This window comes from Coturnix japonica, chromosome 1, assembly GCF_001577835.2.
Source record: "Coturnix japonica isolate 7356 chromosome 1, Coturnix japonica 2.1, whole genome shotgun sequence".
In the NCBI taxonomy this organism is placed as follows: Eukaryota; Metazoa; Chordata; class Aves; order Galliformes; family Phasianidae; genus Coturnix; species Coturnix japonica.
Window position 1 is genome coordinate 72,046,506 of NC_029516.1, and position 26,361 is coordinate 72,072,866.

A 26,361-nucleotide genomic window follows, 5' to 3' on the forward strand; every position below is an offset into this window, starting at 1 on the left:
CCCTCACACTCCCTCTCACTCGCTCCCTCGCTCTCAGATGATGCAGAGTGCCAGCAAGTCCCTCAATGCTGTCATATCTGTCCTTTTTATTCATTGCAGGGTTTATTTTTAGCCTGAAACAACTGCTTCCTAAAAATGGAGTTCCTAATGACACGGGAGCTGGACACAGCTATGTAAGGTATCCAGGGCTTGGCCTGACAGCTTCTCCTGTCTGTCTCTTTGTTGTGAGCCCAGGACAGCAAAGTTTGTTGCTTGCCACCAGCCTTGCAGAGCTTGGACTGAACACTAGGAAGGCAGCAGAAAGAGAAACTCGGTGCAGACGCCCACTGGAGCCCTTGGCCTCCTTCTCTTCCCAAACTGAGAAGGAGAGAGACCTTTGCCTGCGCTGCACTGAACTCCAAGGGTTCCCCAATGAAGGCGACTTGCTGGATCCTGGCAGGCTTTTGCCTGCTTTTCTGCTGCAAGGCGGAAGAAGGACTCAATTTCCCCACATATGATGGGAAAGACCGTGTGATCGACCTGAATGAGAAGAACTACAAGAGTGCCCTGAAGAAGTATGACATGCTTTGTCTGCTCTTCCACGAGCCGGTGGGCTCCGACAGGGTGTCCCAGAAGCAGTTCCAGATGACAGAGATGGTCCTGGAGGTAAGCACCACTGTGCGTCCCTACCGGTTCAGTGCCACTGAGTGTCTGCAGTTGTGGATACGGGTCATGGGACAGTCAGGGGCCTGGTGGGAATGGCCAGAGGTTTGAGGCTGCTTGCCTGGGTGTGATTTAGACCCCGAGTTCTGTGAAGCATGGAGTAAAGCCTTTGTTGTAGTCCTCTGAGTTGCTTGCTGGGAATTAGCCTTTCTGGATGGCACATCAGAAAATGGGGAAAAGCAAGTAACCTTGCGAACCCCAGCAGCATGAATTCAGCTTAGCTGAGCTTTTTCAAATCTCAGCACAGGTCTGAGTGCACAGCCTGAAATTAAGTCCCTTCTCCATCTAGTATACCCTCCTTAGATTCAAGATTCCTTCCAGCTTCCTATTGCACAGGGAGCAAACAGCCAAGAAGTCCCACCGAACTGTGCTGCAAATGGATGTCCCAGCTCCACATCTCACAAGCTCCCTGCTGGTGCGGCATTAAATCCCTTTTTGTTTGTCTGACACTTGGTTGCCTGCTTGGAGTAAGTCTGTAGCTGCCTGTTAGTATAGCCATTCATTTCTGTGCTGGAAAGAAGCATTGTTAATTCTTTGGTGAAAGAATGATTAATTAATTCTCATTAAAATAAATCACACTAAAAATTATAAAGTAGATTCACAGCATTCTTTCTTGTAGTGTGGCTGTAATCTAGAGACTCTTAGAGCAGTAAACCTTGATGGTTAGTTGTTCGTTTCCTCCCAGGGGCTTAGAAATATTCCTTCTTAACTAAAAGACACGTTTGGATAGAAAGCGAGAACTGCAGAAGAAATGCAGGATCTCTGTTTTTCAAAGAGAAAATGCACTGCACCCCTTTAAGTATAGCAAATGTGATTAAGAGAATATTCTCACTGAGTGAGGGCTAGGACCTGCAAAAGTCCACTGCCAAGTTCAAGGTCTACTGATCTGCTCAGCAAGGCAGGCAAGAAGGATTCAAACCTGACCAGATTTTGTTCACCTGTCAGGAAACAGTGACTTGTTCCAGGTGAGTGATCAAATGACACTTTGCAAAGTAAAAATAACCCTGGAACTCCAGCTGAAAAGTTTTATGGCTGGTAGTATCATTGCATTGTTGTTTAATAGGGTAGTTATTTTGTGCTAGATAGATGGCGAGTGTTTACTAAGTGTGTATTTATGGAAACCTGGCAGAAGCAGGTACCCATCGTACACTGTTGGTTATATTCCCCACAACACCTATCCTCATGTTAGCAGTCAGCTGTACCGAGTGTGCAATTGCTACAGTGCAGCATGTGTTCAAGCTTTCATTTTGCAGGATTTGCTTCAGAGGTGAATACATTAGCTTAGGACTCTGGTGATTTAGTTTCCAATAGCTTCTCTGCCATGGAACTCTGTTGTGACCTTGGGCAAGAGACTGAGGATTAGATCTGCAGCAGACTTTATGTCATTGTAGTGCTCTGGTTCACTAATGCTCAGCTACAAGCTGACTGTTCTACAGAACACGCTGCACTTGTGGCTTTGACCTCAAAACTTTTCCAGCACTTGCAGTGCTGATTCAGTGTTGAAGGTCCCCATTTTCCCCTGGGCTGGGAATTGCAGCAGCAATCTTACAGGCCCCCCACTCAGCAGAGATCTGCAGACTGGACACTCCTTTGCCACAGACACCCAAGGGACTGGATCTGAGAAAACAACAGAGAAAGTGCTGCATAGGACACAGACCAGCAAGGTGCTGGTAATCGTAATTTCTGTTACTAACTTAAGCACTGCAGCAAGCGAGGTTTTAACTTTCTGCCTCTGATGACAGCACTCAAAACTTCACCTCCCTCACCTCAAGATATAAATGTTGTGTAGTAAGGATCACTCCCAATCTGCCTTGCTTGTGGAAGGATGCCTATATGGAGCATCTCATGCTTACTTACTGTATTAAGGATTTACTTTCTGGAGCATCTCACAGTTTTTCACCTTACTTTGTTGAGGTTTTGCCTGATAACTCACAATAAGGTATGCTGCCTCCACAGCCTCGAAAACACCATGTCCTTAGCCTTCCTTCTATAAAATTGCACTGGTCTCCACCATAAGGAATAATGGGAACCCTTCACACAAGACCTTCAGGCAGGTGTGGAGCTAAGCAAAGATCTGAGCTAACCATCAAAGGGTTATTACTTCCTATTGCCTGATGAGCACAAGTCAGGAGGAAACAGGCTTCATGGATGTTAAGTCCTGAAAACCTCCAAAGTATCCACATTTGCTAGGTCAAAATTCCAGATGTGCCCAGGTAGTAGATAGTATGGCTTATTGACAAAGCAAGCAGAAGTCCCAGTAGTACTTGCTGATCCCTTCTTCAGGACAGACCCAGCCACTGGTTTAGGTCTCAGCAGGTGAAAAAGACATGGCTACAAAACATCCAAGGAGGGCAGGATGGGCCTAAACAACACTCCTCCAGTCCAGGAATAAATTGTCCCTTGGCCATGGTTTCATCCAAATACATGGCTCATATATATGGCTCATAGTCATCAACAAACTTGGACTGGTTCCACTGGTAGCTATCAGGGCTTGAGCACATGTGGCAGCGCTTCCCTCTTTCAGAGCACTTCAGTCTCTTCCCTTCCAAGCCCTTTCTCCATTTGAAGGTTCCAACATCTTAATTAATTAATCCTTGGAAAATCTGGCTGAAAAGGGCTGAGAGCTTGAAACTTTATTTGTAGAGGCAGCTGACAGACAAACCAGGAGGACAGAGAGAAGAGAATCACAAGGGTCTCATTTCCTTAGGGAAACATTCTGAAAACCTGACAGGACAAGTGAAGTTAAGCACATAGTTAATGTCTTGATCCAATTGCAACCACAAACATCAGGGTGAGAAGAAATTGATGTGCTATGAAAATTCTCCTTCCCATTACAAATGCCCACTGTGTGGAACTGACCAGCAAAATATCAGGATGTTCACCAGGTATCATCAGATAAAGGAATGCTGTGGTTGCACTGATCTTTAGCTCCCTCCACCCAGTTCTATTGGGATCTGCCACTGGATTCCCACACAGAGCCTGACATGCCCTTCCAATTTGGAAAGGTGATGAAGAAGAAGATCAGCTGACCTGGCAGCCCCTACCACCTACTTTGCTGGGCCTTTTCCAACCAAGACAATTGAAAGAGGACCAGAACAAAGCAAGGAAGCTTAAAATATCTGTTCTGTTACTCTTCTTCTTTGTAACTCCCCCATTTCCTCCAGTCTCACACCACTGCTTCTCAGACCTCTCCCTTCTCCCTCTCACCTCCAAACCCTTTCCAAATATTGGGAGAGCTTTGCTTTCCAGAGGGCCAGCCTCTGTCTCTAGGGGTCATGTTACAAAAATAAACAGCAGCAGTGGGGTAAGGGATTTTTATTTTGCACATGAGAAGCTCTCTCCACCAGCAAAGGCTGTATGACTTCCTTGGCTGAGTAAACATGTTACACATTGAATGATACAGAAAACTGTCTGGTCCCTGCATCCCTACAGAGCATGTCCTCAGTGTAGGGAGATGAGGCACACGTGGATGGAGAGGTACCTGAAGAAGCCTACAGCATGAGCACCTCATAATACAAGTCATAAAACAGGTTCTTTGGTTGCCACAGCTACTGAGGCAGTTGCTTGTGCAGCAGATAAGTTAATGCAGAAAGTCAGGAAGGAAGGGAAAGAAAGGAAAAGATGTGCACTGCTTCCTTTGGCCTCTCAGACTATGTAAGTACATCTCAGTCCATTAACAGCTCAGACAGAACACTGGTTTCGGCAGCAGCACAGTCAGATATGTCCACTCAGGTTTGGTCAGAGGGAGAGAATTGTGGTGCTGGTAGTTCTCAGTGTAGGAAATAGCTGCTATCCCAGTGTCTAAGGGAAATTCAGTCAGTTTCATCCAAAGAATAGCAAAATTATGCAAATGTCACTTGGAGACATAGCAGACCCCTGTGAGACTGGGCTCAGCTGCTGACACAACGCAATGCCAAGTCTACTAGGGCTCTGCAGGCTACCTCAGCCCCAGGAGTGAGGAGTTCTCTCTGTACAGCTGGAGAGCAGACAGCGTCTGTAGGTGACATGCAAGAGCTTAAGCCAACTGGAGACTCCTTTTGTGCCCCACCTTTGCTCTAAAATGCCCAAGAGATGAGGAAGAGTTGTGAGAAGCCCATCCTTCAAACCTCAGTCACGCTGCCACACCAACCAGTCTCCCTAGAAACATGCCAGTGGGGGTTTCTGACACATTCTTGATATCCAGGGGGCAGGATCACAGTCCTGTCTAATAAGATGCCAGTGACCTATCACAGTGCATTGTAAGTGGGCATCAAAAGGACTGGCCTGAGCAATCATTCACCAGTGGGCATAAAATATGGCAAGTTGGAAGGGTCCCATAAGGGACCAAGTCCAGCTCCAGTGTATGTGTACTGTCACCATTTGTTGTTCTCTGCCTCAGCCCTTGACATTGTCCAGGAGACTGCTGAGGGCAGAGAGCATCCTATGAGGTGAAGCAGGTACCAAACTGTGATAAATCACATTGCCCTCACTCCGGAGCTCGGTCTGCGGTGCCCTTCATTTAAATCAAGCTGATCAAAGCCTGCCACTACCCTGCATTTAAGCTTGAGCTTCACCCATGGGGAAAAGGGAAACGAGATACAGTAATTCTCTTTAAAGCCCCAGGAGGGAGGGGAACTATTTAAGCACAAAGCCTGAGGACAAATGGGCTATGAATAAACCAGGTTTGGAAACTAGGGAGCTCCTAATCACCAGAGGAAGGAGTCAAGGGGAGGACAGTCCGGTGAGTTTAAAGGACAGTGACAGAGATTCAGCAACCTGGTCCAAGTTCTGATGACCATTAAGATGTCTTTTTGAGGCCTCTGTCCCTAAACAGCAGGCACCCAGGCAAGGAATGAGTGGCCCAGGAAAGAAGTGAGTTAGCAAGGTCCGAATTATCTTGTTTTATTTAATCCTCTGCATGCTGGGATTTACCTACTTATAGAAAGAAAACCTTGCCTGAGGAAATAGAACGAGCAGAAGCCCCATGTGCGGTTCCCCACTGCGCTGGCCCCTGAGCACTGCTGATGGGGCTCATTCCTGCACACACTCTGGCGCAGCTCGGTGCAGGCCAGCTGCATGACATGATACCTCCTCTTTCTGGGAACTGGCTCCTGCCCTGGCAGCCGACAGACTGCACAGAGCTCTGACACCTCGAAGCCTGCGTAAGGAGACACTTGTTCTGAGCGTTTCCCTCGGGGCTGGTTGCTCGCTGCTCCTTGGCTGAGTCCTCCTTCACCCCAAGGAACCTTTTGCTCCCCCTGGGCCTCATGCTGGTGTGGATTCAGGGCAGGAGCACCCAGATTCCTCCTGTGGCATTCCAGGGCTTCAGAAGCATCAGCTCAAGCCCACTGGGTCAGAAAACAGAAATTTCCTTGGAGCTGAAAGAGTGAAAACACCACAGGGTTCTAAGGAGAAGGGGCAGTGTGCTGAGCTCGCTTCCTTCCTCCAGCACCCTCTTGAAAGCAGCTGGTGGCTGCTCCATATAGGTTTCACTGTGACATCCAGCCTTCACTTCCAAGCAAAGCCAGCTATAGCCTCACTTTTGTAGAGGACAGCTCCCAGATTCTCCCTCTTGTCTCTGGTTCAGCAGAGTGGGGTCCAATACAGGGGATTCTGCTGAGCAGCTCCGGGCACCAGTTCATCTGCAGATCTGAGTTCAGCACACGCACATGCACATGCACACTCACAGCCCCACTATGCCTCACTCACACTGTCTTCAGTGTGCAAGGCTGAGTCGGCAAAACACCTGTGAAGCTGTGCCAGCAGGCACCAGCCAACAGCAGCCACAAGTGGCCCCTGCCCCATCGGTACTCACAGCAACCGGCATCATCCCCAGCTATCTCAGGGGCTTTGGCTTACAGCTGGCTAAAATTAGGGATGCCTGGGTGTGGATAAAAATACAGCCCTAGCTATGTGAAACCTTTAGGTAGGTGGCCAAAGAGCACATCATATGCCTGGCTGGGCTGAGGAGCTGGGTAGCTCTTAAAGGGCTGCAGTTCTTGGAGTGCTACCTGTGAAAGGGGCTCCCTCAACAGGAGTGACCTTTGGGTGTTCTGTATTTGGGGACTTGCCTTTTCACCAGGAGAGCAGCAACCCCCCAAGAGGGCAGCTCCAGTGATGGAAAAGGGCAGCAAGATTGGCCACACTTTCTCTCTCACGGCTCTGCTGCCAGGCCCTGCTGCAGCAGCTGCTCAGCAGGCTCCTACCCCTTCTTTATGATCATCACAATGCTTCAGGAGCTGTTGTTCACCATCCTGAGTTACACAGAGATCCAATACTTCTGTGCTGGGTATTGTGAGGGGATGCTGCATGGCACAAGACAGCATTAAGTAGAGTGATGCCCCTCTGCTCTACTACAGACTGTTCAAACAATGGAGAAGCCAACTACTGTGTAAAGGTATGAGTTCAGCAGAAAGTTTCATAGCCTTTGGGGAAATACTCTAGTTTCTTGCCATGTCCTACTGTTGTTTCTGAAAATAAAAATGAAGTTCTTAGATATTAAGCCATCACCATCTTCACATCAGCATGTTCTGACTCTTTAATGAGTAGTTACCTGAGGAAAACTCTGAACTCCTGTTCCTGAGAATGCACAGGACTCAACTTGTGACCCCATGGCTGGAAAGAGTGCACTGCAGAGGTTTCATGCTTGTGAGATAAAGGCTGCAAAATGTGCATGGGATACAAGCTTACAAGCCCCTGCTGTCTTTGCTTGTTCTCTAAGCCCTGTCTAGGGGGCTTATGTACCTCAGGGACCACATAACCAACTAAGCCCAGCTCTTCCGGGGCAGTTTCTCCCTCCCATCTCCCCGTGCAGCTGTTGAAGCTAAAGCACTTGTTATAGAGGCTGACACAACGGCAGGGGCTCTGGCTGGACAAGACTTCAAGCAATATGAATTTAAAGGGAGAAGGAGGAGTAGGAGCTGTGTTCTTACATTACAGCCGCCTCTGTCCCGAAGTTCTGAGCCAAAAGGATTGTCAAGATCAGAAACATTATCTGCATTCAAATCCCACTAGCATTATGGAATCAGAAAATACTGTAAGAGGATATACAGATGCTTGATACTGTAATGAGCTGGGGGCAACCAGCCAAGCTGCGTGCCTCTGGCATCCTCTATATTTTGCTGCCTAATGGGGTTCAAATGTAGATATGGGAATGCGTGCACACCTGGGCACTGCTCAGACCCACCTGCCCCACTGGGAAGCAGCAAGCAGGAGTAATGTCCAGCCCCATAGAGCTGGCATTTGAAAATACGACTGTAGGCACAAGCAGCCTGCAAAGGTCCCCTACCTTCCAGCATTGCCAGTGGAAAGAGCTGTACTGAGTCTCACGTTGCAGAAAGAGTTTCCCAATGAGGACTGAAGAGCTCTGTGGATTGGAATGGGCTGCACTGCTCGCTTCTTATCTCATTATCCTGAAAGCTCCAACAAAGGAGAAAGGCTGCCAGCAGAACTCACAGTTCCATCATTGCACACGCACACAAACACACTTTCCTCTGCACACACACTGTCTATATGCACTCTCATCTATTCACATTCATCTTCTCCTGAGGTGAGTCTCTTCAGAGGGACATCTCCAAACATGCCTGTAGGAGAGACTGTGCAGTCTCCCTCCTAGAGGTCTCCAAAAGTCACCTGGATGTGGGCCTGGCACCCTGCTCTGGATGTCCCTGCTGAGCTGTGGTTGGAGCCGATGGACTCAAAGGGTCCTGCCAACATCAGCCATGCTGTGATTCTGGTTTTTTTGCCTTCCAAGCCCTAATGGAGAGCACATTCCCACAGTCTTGCACAAAGAAGCTTCCATCCCATGACTAATTTCCTGGACACATCTACTCTTTTCCAGCAAGCTCCCATGCTCACACATTCACCCCTGAAGAGCTATCTTGAATACACCGCATGTTCACATATGCTACTCCTGATCTAAGCCTCCACTTTTACAAACATCTCTCACTCCTGTTCATGCCCAACCACTTGTCTGCAGCAGGTGTCACAGCCTCAGATGATGAAGGCGCATTGCTGAGCTTCTTCAAACACCCCCAAGAAACTCTAACCATCTCCTGCATGCACCAGTCAAGAGCTATAGGGCTCAAACTGCCTGGGCTGTGTCTGGCACTTGACTAACAGATGTACGTAAGTAGCCGGTAAGGCTGCAGCTAGATGAAGTGTATTTATATGACTGGACAGACTTCTTCCCTTGGGCTTTCTGTGTTTTACCTCCTGTCTCAGCACAGCAAGAGCCTCAGACTTTGAGGAGCCTCTTGCTGGTCTACTGCTTCAGTGCAGGGAGTCACTAACACATCCCCTGAAGCTTCTGATCCCACAGGCTCCATCCCCTTTTCCAGTAAAGGCAGCTGCACACAGAAGGTGCCCATCTCCTGCTGCCATATTGAACATCAACCGCTTTAACAAGGCCCAGGTGATGGGACATCAGACTGAACAGAGCAACACTCTGATGCTTTATCCATGGATGTGTGAATATAGATCACTGCTCTACCCTATTCAGTCAGTGTCCTCTGTAAGCAAGAGCAGCTTCCCATTCATTTCAAATAATTGGTAGAGAATAAGAGAAGATTGGCAAAGCAACTCAATTCCTTTATAGCATGGAGCACCTCCTAAAGGCAGCAGGCCAGGCAGCTGTGGGGGGGTTAAGTTAATTGGGTGTTCCTGTTCCTTGGTGAAACTGTGAAGGAGATATCTGGGTATGCACTGCTGGAGGTACCATCTTTTGGAAAAAGCTGAGATGCTGTGATGGTGGAGAATGACTAGAAAGACTTGGGGGGGCTTTGGGACATGCATTTGACAGTAGGGAGAAGATAACCCCATCCTTCAAATGAATGCCACTGCCCTTAGCCTGAGTAAAGTCCCTGAGCCCAGATCTTCAGGGTGCTTGCTGTTTTCCCCCAGGATTTTGAGACTTTTCCTCCATGATCCCTGCTGGCCATCTGCAGGTGGGGGCTATTTATAGCGGGGAGCCGAGGGGACGCATGGCAATGGACACAGTGGCGCTGGGTGACATTCAAACCGGCTTTGAGGCTGAGGGGGTGCTGAAATGGGCCCTAGAGGAGGGCACTACCATAAATCAGCCCGCCATCTCTCTGGCTGCAGCCTTTCTGCTGCTCCTTCCAGTGAGCGGAGGTGCCTGTGCCCTAATAGGGACATCCCAGAGGCCTCCAACTCTTATTCCCTAACCCCAAATCCAGTAGGGTTTTGTGAATGGGAATGGGGCAGAGCAGCTAAGATGGGGCATGCTCCCTGTGTCAGAGCACATTGAGGGGACAGTAAGGAGGCTGTCAGCATCAGAGGCATCCGTGGAGCAGGGGAAGAGGGGGGAGAAGGAGGGGGTGTTACAGCTGCTCAGGGGTCTCGAGATGGTGATTCCACTCCGGAGGGTGCCTGTAGATGGGGACGCTGCCCGCCTGCTTCCCAGGGCTGCCACATGTCCATGGCGCCCGGGTGGAATTCACAGGGTCCCCACCGCAGGGCACTTGCAGCGCGTCTCTCCTTTCCACAGATATCTATTTTCACAAATCAGGCAGGAACTTGATATCACCAAGAGGCCCCTTCATCAAAAATGGTGGGGATGGGGCAGCAGTTTCCAAAGCTGCAAGGTGACAAACATGAGCGTGGCTGGGATTAGCCCTGTTTCCACAGGAAACAGGGCAGAAGAGAGGACCCAGAGCCAGGGAGCTGCCTGAAGCCAGGACAGGAAATAGGATTTGAGGCACTTCACAGCAGAAAATATTGATTTGGGTGTTAGCTTGACCACATTGTCTTATTGCTGTGCTTGTTAACCTCTGACTAGCCCACAGCTCAATACGAGCTGGGGCATTAAACACCGCTGGATTTGGATTTCCTTCCAGAGGGACAACAGGACAAGCAATAAAGGATTGATATTGGGAGAGCTCAGAACAGAAAGGAAACACAGGGATGTCCAGGAGCACTTGGTGGCATAGCACTGCTGTTTCCAGAAGGCCAGGGAGCTTTCTACTCAGTCATATGTAAGCAGTGATATTTTTGCCACCCTCAATTTTCCAGCCACTGCTGCCTGGCACCGAGCACTCCTAGAATTAAAACATCTGCAGTACCTGTGTGTCACAATCCCCTGTAGAAGAACACTGATGCATGAGGAAGAAGAGCGCTTTTGCTCTGCCAGCAGGTGTAAGCCTTCCTCCCAGCTGTTCCCACTACTTCGGTGTCACCAGTGAGGCTGAGAACTCTCTCCTGATGCCCAAGTGTCAAAGCGCAGTTGGCAGCACGTGGTATCACCAACAAACCCAGCACTGTGACATAGTGGGAAGAAATCCAACCCTTATGACCTCCAGACAGCCTTATCTCAGCAAAGAGGCAACATGTGATGTGTGCCATCCATCGATGCTGCCTGGGAGCAAAATATGGGTCATCTGTGCCTACTGTGCCATCCTGACAGGGCACAATGTCCTCCAGCATTCCTGCTGCTCACGCTGGATTCTGGTTTTCCCCACAGCTGGCAGCTCAGGTCCTGGAGCCTAGAAGCATTGGCTTTGGGATGGTGGATTCCAAGAAGGATGCCAAACTCGCCAAAAAGCTTGGTAAGTCCCATGTTTGCTATCTCCAGAACAGGTTGGATACCATGGTGTGAAAGCTCCATGCTCTTCCTGCACAGAGACAGCTCTGATACAATGATGCAGAACCAGCATTGGCAACCAGGTGCCACCCTTTCCTGAGTTGCTCCCTAGAAATAAGAGGAACCCTCCATCCTTCAGTTTTTACACCTCGAAACAGCTGCCCTCTCATAGCTGTGTAGTGATTTTTCATATTTCAACCTACAGAGAACATGGAAATACTGTGGCATGCAAATACAATGGTACATAAATACTACACTAGGCTTAAGGACAGAGACTTATTATGCATTGTATAATGGACCGTAATTTTCTTTCCCAAATTAGACGCTAAGTGTGACATGTATGTGACAATAAAGCAGAGAGCTTCTGCTTCTCCAGAAGGCAATACACAAGCCTGTCATCATGCACTCCAGGGCTCAGAGCATCTTGGATCCTTCATCAAGATGCTGCAGCATCCAGTCCTCAGCTCTGTCATGTACCAGTCTGCCTTCTGCACCATCTCCAACAAATGCTTCTAACTTTTCCCAAAGCAAGTTAAGCATTCAAGAGTGTAAAATTTGCATTGGCTTCTTGGTCATTTATTTTTACATTCACAGAGTCGAGTGTCCTCTAGGTTCAGGAGATCATTAGAATTATTTCTAACTGGACCAACCAAGTCAACAGGCAACTGCATTTACCCAGGAAGTGTTGTTAGAATAACCAGCAAGATGCCTCCATGTAAAAAGAGTGATGCTTTTAGTGACATGTTGACGCATGATATCTCCTGTCTTCTTCTTTCAGGCTTGGTTGAAGAGGGAAGTCTCTATGTCTTTAAGGAGGAACGGTTGATTGAATTTGATGGGGAACTGGCCACAGACGTCTTGGTGGAATTCCTCTTGGATGTAAGCACAGATAAGCTCAGATAAAGCCTCTCAGAGAAGACCTTACAAGCACTCACTTTGCAAAAAGGCACAAGTTATCTCTATTTGAGACCCCATCCCTGTTTGCTGCACACCAGCATGCAAATGATGTTTGCCAACTTCCCAAATACTCGACTAACCATGAGTTCCCAGAAAAGGTGGGACCTTAATATGCCACCAACCACTTATATCTTAAATATAATTTTCTCTCCTGTTTATGGAGTATATGGTTGCTCAACCAGGGAGGAAGCAACAATCCCACATAAATCCCAACTAAAGCAGGGATTTTCTGGCAGCCTGATAGTGATGGAGCCCCCATTTATGACATTAAACCCCAGCACCACAACAGCAGGAAGAAGATGTGCACAGCAGAGCATTTCTGGTAATGGGTGCAACATAAAAAAACCTCATAAGGGTCCATCTGTTGTGCTTTGTGGCGCACCACTGATAAATCAAGTTCTGCAAAGAAAGAAGGAGAGTAAGGATTTCTATTGGTATGTTTTCCACTCAAGGGAAAACACCTAGAAAAGCAGGGAAATAAAAACAAACACATCAGTGGTACCTAGGCAGCCTGATCTCAAAGAAAAACAAATCCAGTGTTCCTCTACTCCTCTATGGGCTATGCAATAACATGCCTGCATTTGTTTTCCTAGTGAAGCCACACACCATTTACACCAGTATTGCTTGGCACAACAAAACAAAACAAAGAAATAAATCAGACCAAATCCTTCCACAAGCTGTGTCTGGTTAAGAAACAATGACTGGATTAAAACCAGAATAAAGTAGCAGATTGGTCTTCCAGCTTCTTCATCAGAATTGTAATGTGTCTGGAGACAAAGAACAGATTTAGCACACTTTGCATATATGGATCAGCCAGGAAATTTCACTTCTAGTCTTCCCACTACTCCAAAACATTGTTTGGTCACACTCTAGCGTGTTCTTTTAAATATTATTCCAAAAAGCAAGTTCTTCATAATGATCTCTTCCAGCAAGCTACACTTAAAAACAAGCATGTCCCTCATTCACAGAACACAGTCCTCATATTGCAGCCCTTCCAGCCATTCTACCATCTTCACAGCCTCTCCAAACCTAGTTGCAATGATTACACTTTATCTCCTACTGCAGCATCTATTTGGGTCACCCCCACCTTTCTCAGCCTCCCTCTGAATGCTTCAGCCTGTGCAGTGAAACTATTAAGTGCTCCTTCTGAAGGTGACCTATGTCTCTCTGTTAGTTCTTCACTAAGAGGCAGAGAGCACCAAACAAGGTGCAGCAGAGAAACTGGGTGACCTCTTTCTCCCCACTTAAGCAGCTAGTGACACAGTCTGGCAGTCAGGTTGGTTGCTGCAAATTGTTGTGTTATCAAATGCATTTGTCGTGGCAGCTGCTAGAAGACCCCGTGGAGGTCATAAACAGCAAGCTGGAGCTTCAGGCCTTTGACCAAATTGACGACGAAATCAAACTTATCGGCTACTTCAAAGGAGAAGACTCTGAACGTAAGATGAATATGTTCCTTGTGGGGCTTGGAGCCTTGGTGGGGGTGTTGGGGGGTTCTATGTTCCTGCTCATTAACATTAAGGAAACAAACGTTTGCAGTGCAGTAATCACTGGAAGATGAGGTAGGGTTGAAAGTGAACTTCTGCTGTTACTGTGCATAAGCCCATTCCTACTACAACAGCAGTCATCCTTGGACTTGTATCACAGGGCTGCTGATTTTAGCCCCTGCTTAATGTAGCATTTTGGGATCTGTAGTGGGGCTGCCCAAAGTGTGTTCTGTATGCTCCACATGAAATGGTTCTTGTTTGTCAATCCTGAAGGTGTATAAGAAACATAATACTGTCATCTGCTGTATTTTCTAATAATTTATATTTGCTCATCCCTGGTGCCCTTCTGTACTGATCAGAATGAGACCAGCTGTCTATGAAATCTTTCCTTCATTCCCCTTTTCTCCTTACAGATTATAAGGCATTTGAAGAGGCTGCTGAACACTTCCAGCCATATGTCAAATTCTTTGCCACATTCGACAAAGGGGTAAGCATTCATACACCTCACATACTCCTTTCTGCACAGCTTAAAGCCTTTTCACTGGAAAGGTGGAGGCTTTGAAGAAAGAAGTTGGGAGCAGGCCTTTCCTAAAATTCTGAGTGTGAGGGTTAGAGTGGCCCTGAGCATCCAGGTGACCCTTTTTGAGCAGGAGAGTTGAACCAGATGACTTCCAGAGGCCCCTTCTAGCCTCAACCGTGCTGTAAGTTTGTGAACTACGCAACTCAACCAGTCAACAGTGATTCCACATTCCTTCATCTCTGCATCTGCCCCTGGCCCTCCTAGACTGTACCACTTGCACATCCACTGTGGTCACGTCACTACAAAGATAGATCAAGGCTGATATGCCTTAGTATACCTTGCTGGTATAAGTGAGGATTGGGAGTCTTTTGCTCTGTTGTAGCTCATCTTCTCCTTTGCTATTTGAGGCTGTCAAGTCTCTAATGAACAAGATAGGTGCACTCTGGCTTCAGGTTCCTCATGTGCAACACCTAGACAGAATTGAATTGCTCTGTGGAATAAACGAGAGCTGCTCAAATAGGGGTCATTAAGACATACGAATCAGCAGAGGCATACTGTGCAAGACACCATGTTTATCACAAAGCCTTGCTCTGTCTATAATTTCCAGATCCACCACTTATACAGCATTTTCCAGAAGCTCAGGTTGTTCTTAGATTTAGTATCTGGCTCTAGCTTCTCATTTTGAGAGTTCCCGTAACTTGTAGTATTTGTGTCCGCTTTTGCATTGGCCCTGTTCTGAGATAAAAGGCCATTTCTGCAGTGTGGAGTCAGATTTGGATCTGGTTTTGGGAACCAGCTCCATTAGGCTTGCAGAACAAGGACTCTAGCCTCGCTCTGCCATTGTGCTTGATGGTGGCAGTGTAGAAAGCATCAGTGCTTTTCTTTGTTTGCAAGGAAATATTCATTTATATTTTGCTGACCATGCTAAAAGTTCACTTTGAGGGAGAGAAAATTGCTTGGCCTCAACACTTGTACCAGCAGAGGCTCTGGGTGCCCAGGAGGCACCTCAGGCTCACTCACCTGTGACCATTTGAACTGCCACAGGTTGCCAAGAAACTGGGTCTGAAGATGAATGAGGTGGACTTCTATGAACCATTCATGGATGACCCTGTTCACATCCCCGATAAGCCTTACACAGAAGAGGAGCTGGTTGAATTTGTGAAGGAGCACAAAAGGTATGTAGCAGACAGGATGCTCCTGGCCATGGGAATTTACATGTTGCCACTCCATGGACTGCCATTTTGATTCTAGTTTGTAGTGGTGACACCACATCTTGTCACTGGTAAAGATGCGGTCCTGGAAACCATAATCTTCAACCTCGTATTGGTTAAACAGGTTCTGTCAAACTTGCATACAGTGTACTTTCTGTTCTAGTGTGAGAATTTGTGAGACCCATCGGGCACAAACTGCAATATTCCAATGTTGCCACCATCATTTCTAATGCACTGAAGCTGGTATTCAGCTCCATGCATAGTTCTGTAGTTGTAATCTGCTGATTCATGTGGATGAGCTGATTAAGACACTCTTCATTTCATGGTATGACAGCTGTATATGACCATCCAAAACATGGCTTGTCTTTCACATAGCTGTTGCTGCTGATGAAATGCTCCATGTACTGCCTCACTGTGCTGACATCCCCTGTTTGGTGTCTGCAGATGCTCTATGAGTGTCAATGAATGTCATTGAGTGCCATTTTTTTCTGCATGGAGGAATTAAATGACACACTTTTTGCTTCATATGCTATTCCATATCAGACCCCATTCTGTTAGACCGCTCCTCTGCTGCCATCTGTCACATGGTGACAACATGTTACAGAATATTGGTATAAAGATTCAGCCTCTACTGCCATAAACACTGACATCATGGGCCAAAATAATAAAATAGGAGGCATTACTTTCAGAGCAACCTTCGTATAAGGGCACAACTACCTATGAGCTGCTATATTAAGGACTGTACTTCCAGCCAGTCTTAGGAAGGGACTGTTCTGTCCTGAGATGTCTCTGAGTTGACGTCACCTCAGTTAGAGTAGTTTTGTGTGCCATACCATAGGAAGGACATAAGTTTGTTATGGAGCAACCAAAGGAGGGCTACAAAGATGGGGAAGGGTCTGGTGGGCAGGGTGTATGAGAAGCAGCTGAGGTCCCATGGTTTGTTTGGCCTAGAGCAAAGGAGGCTTAGATGTGGTGCTAAGGTTGAGTGGGCAATATAGAATTATAGAACCACCAATATACTACATCAACGATTCCCTCATCCACCAGGTGGGGGACTCCATCATAGAAGGAGATCAGGTTAATCAGTGTTGGTAGTAGGTGGATGGTGATTCTATGAGTGTTTGGACATGGGGTTTCAATTTTGGGTAGTGCTGTATGAAGCCAGAAGTTGGGTTCAGTGATCCTTGGGGGTCCCTTCCAACTCAGGATATTCTATAGTTCTATTGCTTTTGCATCCTTAAAAATAAATACAGAGCATGAAAGTCACACGGGCTCGTGCAAACTGCATTTCCCAACAGACATCTAAGGGACTTGAAAAGGGCTGAAGAAAAGCAGGGCTATTGATGCTGCTAGGGCACCACAAACAGGGAGATCTGTGTTCGCACACACACACAGTTTAGAGACGGGGGATGCTGAATGCAAGTCTTGCAAACAGATCTCTGCTTTTTCTGAATTATGAAGGGGTCCTCTATCTTCCATGTGCTTCCAGGTCACTTTGCTGACCTCCTGGACTTTCTTCCCATCTTCTCTCTCAAGGTCTTTCTGTCAAGTAGCAACATGAAGAAGATGATTAAACACAGTCAGCTAAATACTATAGCCGAATGAGGCAAGCACTCTATCAGCACAAAATTGCAGTGGAAACACGTGAGTGCACTCAAAAGATCCTTCTCACCGAATTTCCTTTCTCCAAGAGCTGCTAATAGAAAATGGCTAGGCAAAGCATCTGAAAAGCTAGGTACAAGTACAAGATATGCATTCACCCAACATAATCTCCAGTTTCTGTCGAACAGCAATGAGGGCACTTGTTGGGTCAAGATCTGTAGTCCTGTCCTTGTGCTTAGTGTTTGTTTCTTCAAATTCTGTGGTTATTCTTCACCTCATTTCTGTTTTACTGCATAAAGTATCCAGATGTAAGTTCTAAAGCTGAATCGTGTAGTGCATCAAAAGAGTATTCCTCTTTGTTCAGTTTATACCAGCTGCCTCATAATCTTACTTACTAGATTCTGTGCTATGAGAAACAATGAGTAGCCTGGTTCACTTCTTGTGAATGGTAAACACTTTTCATACTCCATACTAAATCCCTCTTCAGTCACTTATTTTTCAAGACAAAGAATTTTCATATTTTACAAAATAAAGGCCATTAAAACCCCTTTCTTTATCACTGCCATGTTTCCATGTGACTGTTTCAGTTGTTCTATACCATTTCTGTGATGGGATATTCTGGACAACAAATGCACTCAGTGAGGGGGGGGACGCACAGTAGAGTTGTCTATCGCTATAACGATGCGATGTCTTTTGCTCTTTAGCCATTTCCCAGCCGTTTGCAACCTTTTTTTGTTTTGTTTGTTTTGTTTTTGGAACTGCTGCTTTCTCAGTTTATGACACCTGGGCCCCTTCCCTTAGAGGCAATAATTAATGGTGACTAATTTGGAGCCCATTGTTGCACCTGTATAATCAGGGCTGTTTTTCTGCAAATGTGTTACTTCCTGTATGTCTATCCATCATGAAGACACTCAGGTCTCTGGAGACACCTTTGTAACTCCTCCCCATCAGGCCTGGTTTGGACCATCTGAATAACTGGATACGAGAAGCAAATGCTGTCATCTTCCTATTTCCCAGCTTTTTTTCAGGTTATGTAAGAATACATTATGCATATGATCCTGCCAAAGCATATGCTGTGAATGTTAACTGGCTCCTCGGAGCCATCAGGAACCTTTAAAAACCTGAACTGCTTCTCAAAAACAAAACTCCAAAAAACCTACCAGGCTTTGGCCAATTTACATTTTCTTTCCATTGGTTCTTATATTTTTTCTTGCTTGAGGTTTTTCTTTGCTCAAACAGAATCTGGGAATTTTTTATGGTAGAGTTACACTGGGGTAAAACTGCTAGAAAAGAACAGAGTCCCATAGGAAAACAAGAGTATGAATGGCCCAGGGACAGCAAAACAAAAGTGAATGGCTCATCTTATGCTCTCAGCCTGGATGAACAATCTGCCATGTGTGGAACTGATGCCCCAGCATGTCCCAGCACAGAGTGGTGTCTCATCTTCCCAGACACAAGGAGTGGCTTCAGCAGCTCCAGTGAAGCCAAGGGCAGAGTTTTATCATCACACATGAAAGTAGATGACCTACCCTGCCCCAGGCTTGCATTCAAAATGTGGTGGCTTGCGGTGCTGAATGGGAACATCAGTCAAATGTGGCCCAGTGAGCTCACCCATGACAGAGGCAGTGTTGCATGTGATGGTGCTGGATATATCCTCAAAGAGCCTTTCTGTCTTCTTTTCAGAGCCACCTTGCGGAAGCTGCGTCCAGAAGACATGTTTGAGACATGGGTAAGTACATATAAGGATGAAGCCTTGCATCCTCTGCTAGCTTCCAACCAGAAACAAACTCACTCTGGCTACCAAAATGCTGTTCCTAAGCCCCAGCTGCTGGCTAAGCAAAAAAAGCCACATTTTCCTAGCAGCATAAAGAATTAATTCCCAAGAAATGGCTTTTCTCTCCCAAAAGTAGAAGTTATTCTCATGTAAGAAACTACTTCAGCCAAGACAAGAGATACCTGTTGTTGAGAATCTCTGTAATGACCATGGGACATTGATGCAGAGCGGTCTTGGCAAGGATCATCTAATGGACGATCCTTTAGATGGAGGAGTCACAGAGATTGTACCAAATGAATGACTCATGGAAACTGTACTGGAGCAACTGTACAAATCAAAATGCAAGCGAGGGCAGGCAGTTCAGCTGATTATATAGATTATGAAGTAAATCATGTGTTGATTGTTCTTCCTGTGGTGGGAGCAAGCTGCAAATCAGCAATTATGGAGAACTAACCAGCAGTTTGGAGCAGAACACACACACAGAGCTCTCCTGGTCTGTAAATGTAGGGGAAGGGGAAAAGGGGGAAAAATAAAGAAAAACAGTGAATTGCAAATTATTCCTTCACTGTGGATGAATAAGACATGAACAGCCATTTAGGGAACTTTAAGTGCCAGCTGAATGCTGGAAAACAAAGCTGAACAGGTGCTAATAGAAGTTACAGAAGATGCAATCATTCTTCCAGAAATCTCAGTACAGCATTTTTAACGGCATTCACTATATAACACGAAATGCTGTGGGAGTCAGAAGCACCAAAACCCCTGGGAATCTTTAACACAACAAGGCGAGAGGTAATAAACTGTACTGAGAGTTATGAGCCACTTAGGCATGGTAGGTTTTCATTTAGTTTTGAAATACAGATTCTGTGTAGAATACCGCTTCCTACTAAGTCCCTCAAAGTTATTTTCATAGGCTTCGGTAGGACCCAAGTTTTACAGGCAATGATTTTGATTTAATCCTGAATATGTTCTAAAATAACCTCAAGAGAAGTGCATGAATTGTCAGTGGTGGGATATCTGCTTAAAAAACAGCCTGGAAATACAAAATGTTCCTTTGCTACAACACTTGCTTCTACACCACAGCAGGATGGATTCAGGTCTCCCTGAAAGTTCAGAACAGCACCAGTGGTTTCATTGGTCATAGTCGAGTTTAGTTTGCTTCACTGAATGTCAGAATATATATGTATTTATATTGGTCTATATATATCTATTCCATTCATATATAATATATATATATGTATTTTCCTGTCTGACATTTCTGCTGGTAAATATGGAGAAAAAGGAATGCTGTAGAATTTTCCAGCCATAAGTGCTCTGAATCTCAGAGAAAAGCTGCCTAGAATACCCCTATGAAAACATATTCCCCAAAGATGCCACCAATGGCCCTACATTAGCTGTTGTTTTTAAAGATAATGTTTTCTACTTAATCTTTCAGGTTTTTTTTCCTTTCGGTTTTTGATGGTGGCTTTGTCACCTCTGAGCTCAGAATGGAAAAGAAATTAGCATTTAGATGGGAATTTCTTCTCGCATTAAAACCAATTGAAATCAAATCCAGGACCAGCAGTGGGTGAGGAATGTGAAGCCGTTCTGTGGGAGATGACATTCATAGCAGGCAGATGACAAACCAGCTGGCAGATCAATTGGCCTTTGCCAATATCATTACCCATTGCTCACACATCTCAAAGAGAGAAGCAGCCCACTAGCCTGTCATTTCTGTCTTCCATTCATTTGAATCCCAAACTGAGCCTCCTACTCATTGCCTCCTTGCTGTTCACCAAGACCCTGGTCTAGAGCAGAGGACCCTTCACCTCCCAAAGATGCCCAAGTAATCCACATCACCCCCCACAGCATGAGGAAAGCTCCTTTACCAGACTCAAAAGAGCACACTTTAGGGCTGAGCACAGTGAATTTAGGTGACCTGGGGCATGGTAGATGAACACAAATTCCCATGCTAGATGGTCTTCAACCTTGTCAGCAACCAAGGTTTTGCCCCAAACCGTTAGAGAAGCTCTATCACCCTTGCCATTGGACTGCCCACCTCATTTTTAGCCCCAGTTTTTCAGCAATGCTGCCCAGATAACCTGTTTAGGTGCCTGCTACCTCCACAACTCAGCCTTACTTCAGCTTCCATTTCTGGTGTCTCAGTGGTGCCACAGCTAATCTCCTCTTGGAGATGGTGCTGCTTGTTCAAAGGTATCCCAGCACTGCTCATCTCCAGCAACAACCCAGACTGTCTTCTCTCTCTGTCCCATCAATAACTGTTTCGTTGTTTGCAGGAAGATGACATGGAAGGAATCCATATCGTGGCCTTTGCTGAAGAAGATGACCCAGGTAGGAGGCTGTTTTCTTCACTGCATGACTCTTCATCCATCAAGAAGTTGTAGGTCCCCTCCTCAGCCCTCAGAATTGCCACTGCTCATCCCCCCCTTACTATATCTGCTTTATTATGCCCCCTCCCCACCCTTGATCCTCAGGACGGGGGTTACCCTCTCTTGCTAACAAGCTCCTCCTTGCTAACAACCCTCACTCACCTCAACAAGCTGATTCTTCAGACTGTTCTACACAGGGTGGACTTAAGTACATGACTGGCTGGAAAAACAGGTGTCATCTCCATCCCAACCTGGCACCTGGAAGTAATCCATCACCTCTGAAGGTGCCACCAAAGCTGTGCCTAGCACAGACCTCTGGTTTAATTGGTGTGGCAGGTCATATGTTTTCCTATAGCCAGCAAGGAAGCTGGGACTTGGGTACCAAGATTTGTCCCCAGTTCTGAATCTGTCTTGTTATGTGAATTGAGAATGTGCTGAGGGCTTGTTCTGTCACATGCATGTGGGAAAACTGTGGGCACAGCTTCCAGCAAAGCCACAGAGTCAGTGATTCTCAATGCCTGCAGCGTGATGAAAAGCTTCGGCCTCTTAAGGGCTGGTCTCCTTCCTCGCCACAAGAAAACAGTTACATTGTTCCACTCCATGGACGGATTATGAGGATTAATTCATGTGTAACTAATTTCAGTACCCGGGGAGGATGGTTCAAATTAAAAGCCTTATTATCAGAAGAAAGAGCGGGGAGACAGCATTTTAATGAGAATTATAAACAACTCCTGTGTTCATAAGGGGTGAAGGAAGTCAGAAGCCCCGCAAACGAAAGTGTCTGGGTGTTTGCAGGAGAGGGCTGTAGAGGTTCTTCTGTCTTTTCAGACGGCTTTGAGTTCCTGGAAATCCTGAAGCAGGTTGCCAGGGACAACACTGATAATCCTGACCTGAGCATTGTGTGGATTGACCCTGACGACTTTCCTCTGGTAAGTGGCAGGGGCTGGTTTCCTTCCTTGTTTTGGGATGTGGATGTGGGTGCAGGAGCACAGAAATAGCCTGGGTGCATGCACAGGATGCAAAGGAAGGGGCACTGCACCATGGGCTGTCACTAGAACTGCTCACTTGAGTGATGACTCAGCACCATCCCCACAGACAGCATTTTTCTTTGCCATGAGCAATGGCCAAGCGCAAGCCATTCAGTTTCTCTTCCATTCCTTCATGTGCTTCCATTCACTGTACCTTCCTCACTGCCCTTCCAGTTGAATTTATGCTAAGGAATATTGCAAAGATCCTTGTTTGAGTTTTGCTTCTTACTCCTGCAGCTCATCACTTACTGGGAGAAGACATTCAAGATTGACCTGTTCAGGCCGCAGATTGGGATTGTGAATGTCACAGACGTGAGTAGCATGCATCCAAAAATACAGTGATCTCATGAATAGAATGCTTGAAATTATGGGATCCAAAGCAGAAAGCAGTATGTCCGGTGTCTTAGGGCAGCATTTGTCACACCTCTAAGCAGAGAAAGAGGACCAAGGTGGTTTCTGCCACCTGCAATCATGAGAGAGGAACAGACAAGCTAGAAATAGAGCCCTGAGACTTCCAGTCTTTTGCCCTTATTACAAGCTTATGGCATCTCTATTATATTTATTGCAGTTGGCCGTGTTGAAGTCATGTCAAAGCAACATTAAACAGCTATCAGTGGACATGCATAAAAGTAGGACAGTCAGTAGCAAGAGAATTGTGAAAAGCAGTATCAGGCAGGAACATATGCCTTATCATCTGACAGTCACTGAGAGACCTGTAAAAACTCATACATTATCTAGATTTGATATAGTAAATATTTCAGGTTGTTGATTATAGTATTTGCAGATTTAATTTCATTCCTCTTAAGTCTGCTTTCTGTTCCTCAAGAGAGAGATTTAAGAAAGTTTGAGGCTGGCTGGTGATATCTAAAACAAACACTGAGCTCATTTTGCTATTCCAGTGTTACCTCACTGCTTTCGGTAGAGTTACACAGGTACAAAGTAGGGCTTACACAGCGGAGTATAAATAAACACTCCTGTTGGCTTGAGTGGACATAACCTCTGTGACCCTATCACTTCTCTGAAAACCTACCAATACAAACACAGAGCTCCCAGAGGCCCACACTGGCACATCACACTGTCGTGGCTCAGAACTCATACCATGATGCACTTCAGAACATTGCTGCTGCTACTGCACAGCATCCTCTCCATGGTCCTACTTCCCCTACCCTTAACTGAAGGTGTCCCTTTGTGGCATGTGAATGGTCCTGTGCTCTGGAGGCTGATCTTGTTTACAGAGAGAAAGCAAGGAAGGAAAAGGAGCTTATCAAGGCATTTACTCAAGGAACCTATAGGAAAGCAGAGAGACAAATCTAAGCTATGTTCCCTGCCTCTGGCTAATAGCTGCAATTTAGACAGCACCCTTTAACTGCGTTTTAAACAGCATCTTGTTACTGAATCTCCCCCTCTCCTCTCCAGTTTATGGAAGTAATGTAGTGTAGCATTAGGAACAGGGCAGCAGGCTCACATCAAACACAGAACAAACAGCGTCATATGCTCTTGTAGACACAACAAGCAGTCCTGCTTCTCACAGCCAGAACCAATAGCCCTACATGGGGAGGGTAGTAGTCCCAACATTTGGGTAGGGTGGTGTTGTGGCTGCTCCTGCCCACATGCTTAGAGAGGAACGTAATGCTACCACCAACCCTGCATCCCATGTGTGGTCCAGCCCTTTCCACAACATTAGCAACAAATCTTATCTCCTCCCGTGTGACTGAGGGTGGCTAATCCCTGTCACCTGTCTCTACAGGCTGACAGTGTCTGGATGGACATCAGAGATGATGATGACCTGCCCACAGCCGAGGAGCTGGAGGACTGGATAGAAGATGTGCTTTCTGGGAAGATAAACACTGAAGATGATGACGACGACGATGATGATGATGACGACGACGATGATGATGATGATGATGATGATGACGATGATGACGACGATGATGATGACGATGATGATGACTAACTGTGACTCTGTACAGTTTGACTTGTGGAGGCCAAGAGGCCTCCCCCTGTGGCAAGTCCCTTCATCAGAAGACCTGTGTTTGAGCATCAGCAAGCACCGCCTGCTCCTTCTTTCCCCCTTGCCCTGCTCCCCCTACCCCTGCTGGGACCCCCGGCCTGATTCTCAGAGGTGCTGAGCCACCAGGACTGCCACCTTTGCAGGTGGCACCGGCAGGTGCCCAGCACCGCTGTAAATCATGCCTCCGTAGAAAGGACAATAGGAATCTGTAGGGAACCTGCCCCAGTGCCCAGTGCAGGAAGAAAGCACCTGCATGCTCACTGCCAAAGGGACACAGGGAGCCAGTTTGTATTTTCCATGCTCATCGGCCCATCATGTACATCCAAAGACCAAATCTCACTCGATACAGAGGGAAGGTCACTGTAAAATTTAGTCCTTTCATTAAACAAAATGCCCTTTGCAGCTACTCTGCCAAGACCACTGGATCCTGAAAGTTCTACTCTAGGAGTGTACAGCTACTCATTAACATACTAAGAGCAGCAACACATTTGAGGGGGGGAAGACAGGTTTAGGAACACTAGCTAGTGTTCCTAAAATAATTGTTAGCAATTCCATAAAATCACAGTATACTCGTACCTGACAGAGGACACCCAACACCTCAGTCCCTGTCTGACACGCTTTCTTTGGGCAAAAAATAGAGTAAGTGCAGGTGGTCTTATATGGGACAGCACAGCTTACAAGTTCTTGAGCCTGGAAGTTTCTGAATGCTGGATATGATGATGCAGGCCTGAGCCCAGACTCTCAAGGCTGAAGATCACAGCACTGAGCTTGACTGTTGGTTCTTGATCTTGAGGAAACACTGGAGCTGACCTCAGGCCAGTTCCAAACATCTTCAGACAGGTCCGGGCTGAGGTGGTGAATGTGAGATAGCGCACTTCTGCCCATAGAAGCCTTCATAGGGGCTCACCCTGAAGCCTTCCTATTCCCCATGACCTTCCAGCTTTAGGTGACGACTTTTAACCAAAATTCCATGTAGCATCTTTTCCCATGACCAAGGTGTTAGGAGGGAACATATCCATCCAACCATACTAGATGCTGGATTAAGTGAGTTGGGCAATGAGCAACGAAAGCATTCAAGCTGGTCAACTTCTATGTATTCAGTTGCAAATTCACTCTCTGCTTAGAGACTCGGACATCCCATGGTGGCCTGTGAGAAGCCTCTTCCAGTCTGAGGTGGAGCTGGTTTCATCAGCTTGCACTGAAGAGGGCCATGAGGCAAAGGGATAGTGACTGAGTCCCAACGAGAGCCGCTCCATCCATGTGCAGGTCACTTCAACAGCATTAGGTCTCCCTGCTTTCCCATGCCAGCAGATTTCAATTGTCTTAGCTTCTTAGATTTAACAATAGTGCAATGAATGGAGAGCTTAGAGATGCTTTATCTTTATAAATACTTTATAAATATATTTTCCAGTAATTCAGACTTGGTAGCAGAGGTGGGGTATACATGTCCTTCCCTGAAACAGTCAGAAAACATTGTTCTGGTCTTTCTTAAGAAAACTGGCTTATGTCAGAGATAAGTGATGTTAGTGGAGATAGTAGTGCAAGGAACAAGAGATTCAGTGCACGCTGTATGAAAATGAATCAGCCTGATGAGATACAAGGTTTACACACCATATATTTCCTCCATTGGATGAGCTGCAAAGCAAGATTTTATAGATTCCTTTTTCTCCTTTATGTTGGACAGTCTCTTTGTCTCTCTCTTTCCCTCTATACTTGAGCTGAAATAGAAATTTGAACTTACTAGTATGAATTGGCTGAAGTACTGATCTACTTCTGTGTGTGCCATGTTCCCTTAGTGGGAGGCGCTGGCATGAAAAACACTCAGCTGGATATCGATGTATCTCTGTGAATGAATACTGTGCCTACATGGTAGATGACTGTAGGCCGTGTGAGCTCCACGTTGAGCATCCGACACTCAACCAGTAATTTTCAAGCACTGTCTATTGGAATGATAGACAGGACAACTACATCCTCAGGTCGGGTATTATCTGTGTTAGCCCTTTCTTCTTTCTTTACGATGTATAAACACTTCCTGGAAGACTTCAACCACATGTGTTTGGGGAGATATCCAGGTGTTCATGCTGGTTTTCATAGCAGTGAACAGCTCAGCCCCATCCCAAAGGACCT

The 26,361-nt window shown here is 46.3% G+C and overlaps 1 protein-coding gene across 2 annotated transcripts; it reads left to right on the forward strand.

Annotated features, from left to right (window-relative positions):
• The first annotated feature begins 52 nt into the window (after nt 1-52).
• Nucleotides 53-25,984, forward strand: CASQ2 (calsequestrin 2). 2 transcript variants are annotated; one of them, XM_015875063.2, is made up of 11 exons: nt 53-645; nt 11,162-11,246; nt 12,060-12,160; nt 13,563-13,674; nt 14,136-14,209; nt 15,287-15,417; nt 18,739-18,784; nt 21,103-21,157; nt 22,024-22,124; nt 22,461-22,535; nt 23,971-25,984. In XM_015875063.2, exons 1-11 carry the CDS (start codon nt 412-414, stop codon nt 24,175-24,177), a joined length of 1,221 nt encoding a protein of 406 aa, XP_015730549.1. In that variant the 5' UTR covers nt 53-411; the 3' UTR covers nt 24,178-25,984. The 2 variants fall into 2 exon arrangements, with proteins under 2 accessions (XP_015730549.1, XP_015730558.1); XM_015875072.2 differs by lacking the exon at nt 53-645 and adding an exon at nt 4,267-4,356.
• Nucleotides 25,985-26,361: the final 377 nt, after the last annotated feature.

Excerpts from the sequence above, each read along its gene's own strand:
- CASQ2 (XM_015875063.2), top strand. The coding sequence starts at position 412 with ATGAAGGCGACTTGCTGGATCCTGGCAGGCTTTTGCCTGCTTTTCTGC. Across the intron at positions 12,161-13,562 it reads TGGTGGAATTCCTCTTGGAT|CTGCTAGAAGACCCCGTGGA; the intron begins GTAAGCACAGAT and ends TTGTCGTGGCAG. Across the intron at positions 15,418-18,738 it reads TTTGTGAAGGAGCACAAAAG|AGCCACCTTGCGGAAGCTGC; the intron begins GTATGTAGCAGA and ends TCTTCTTTTCAG.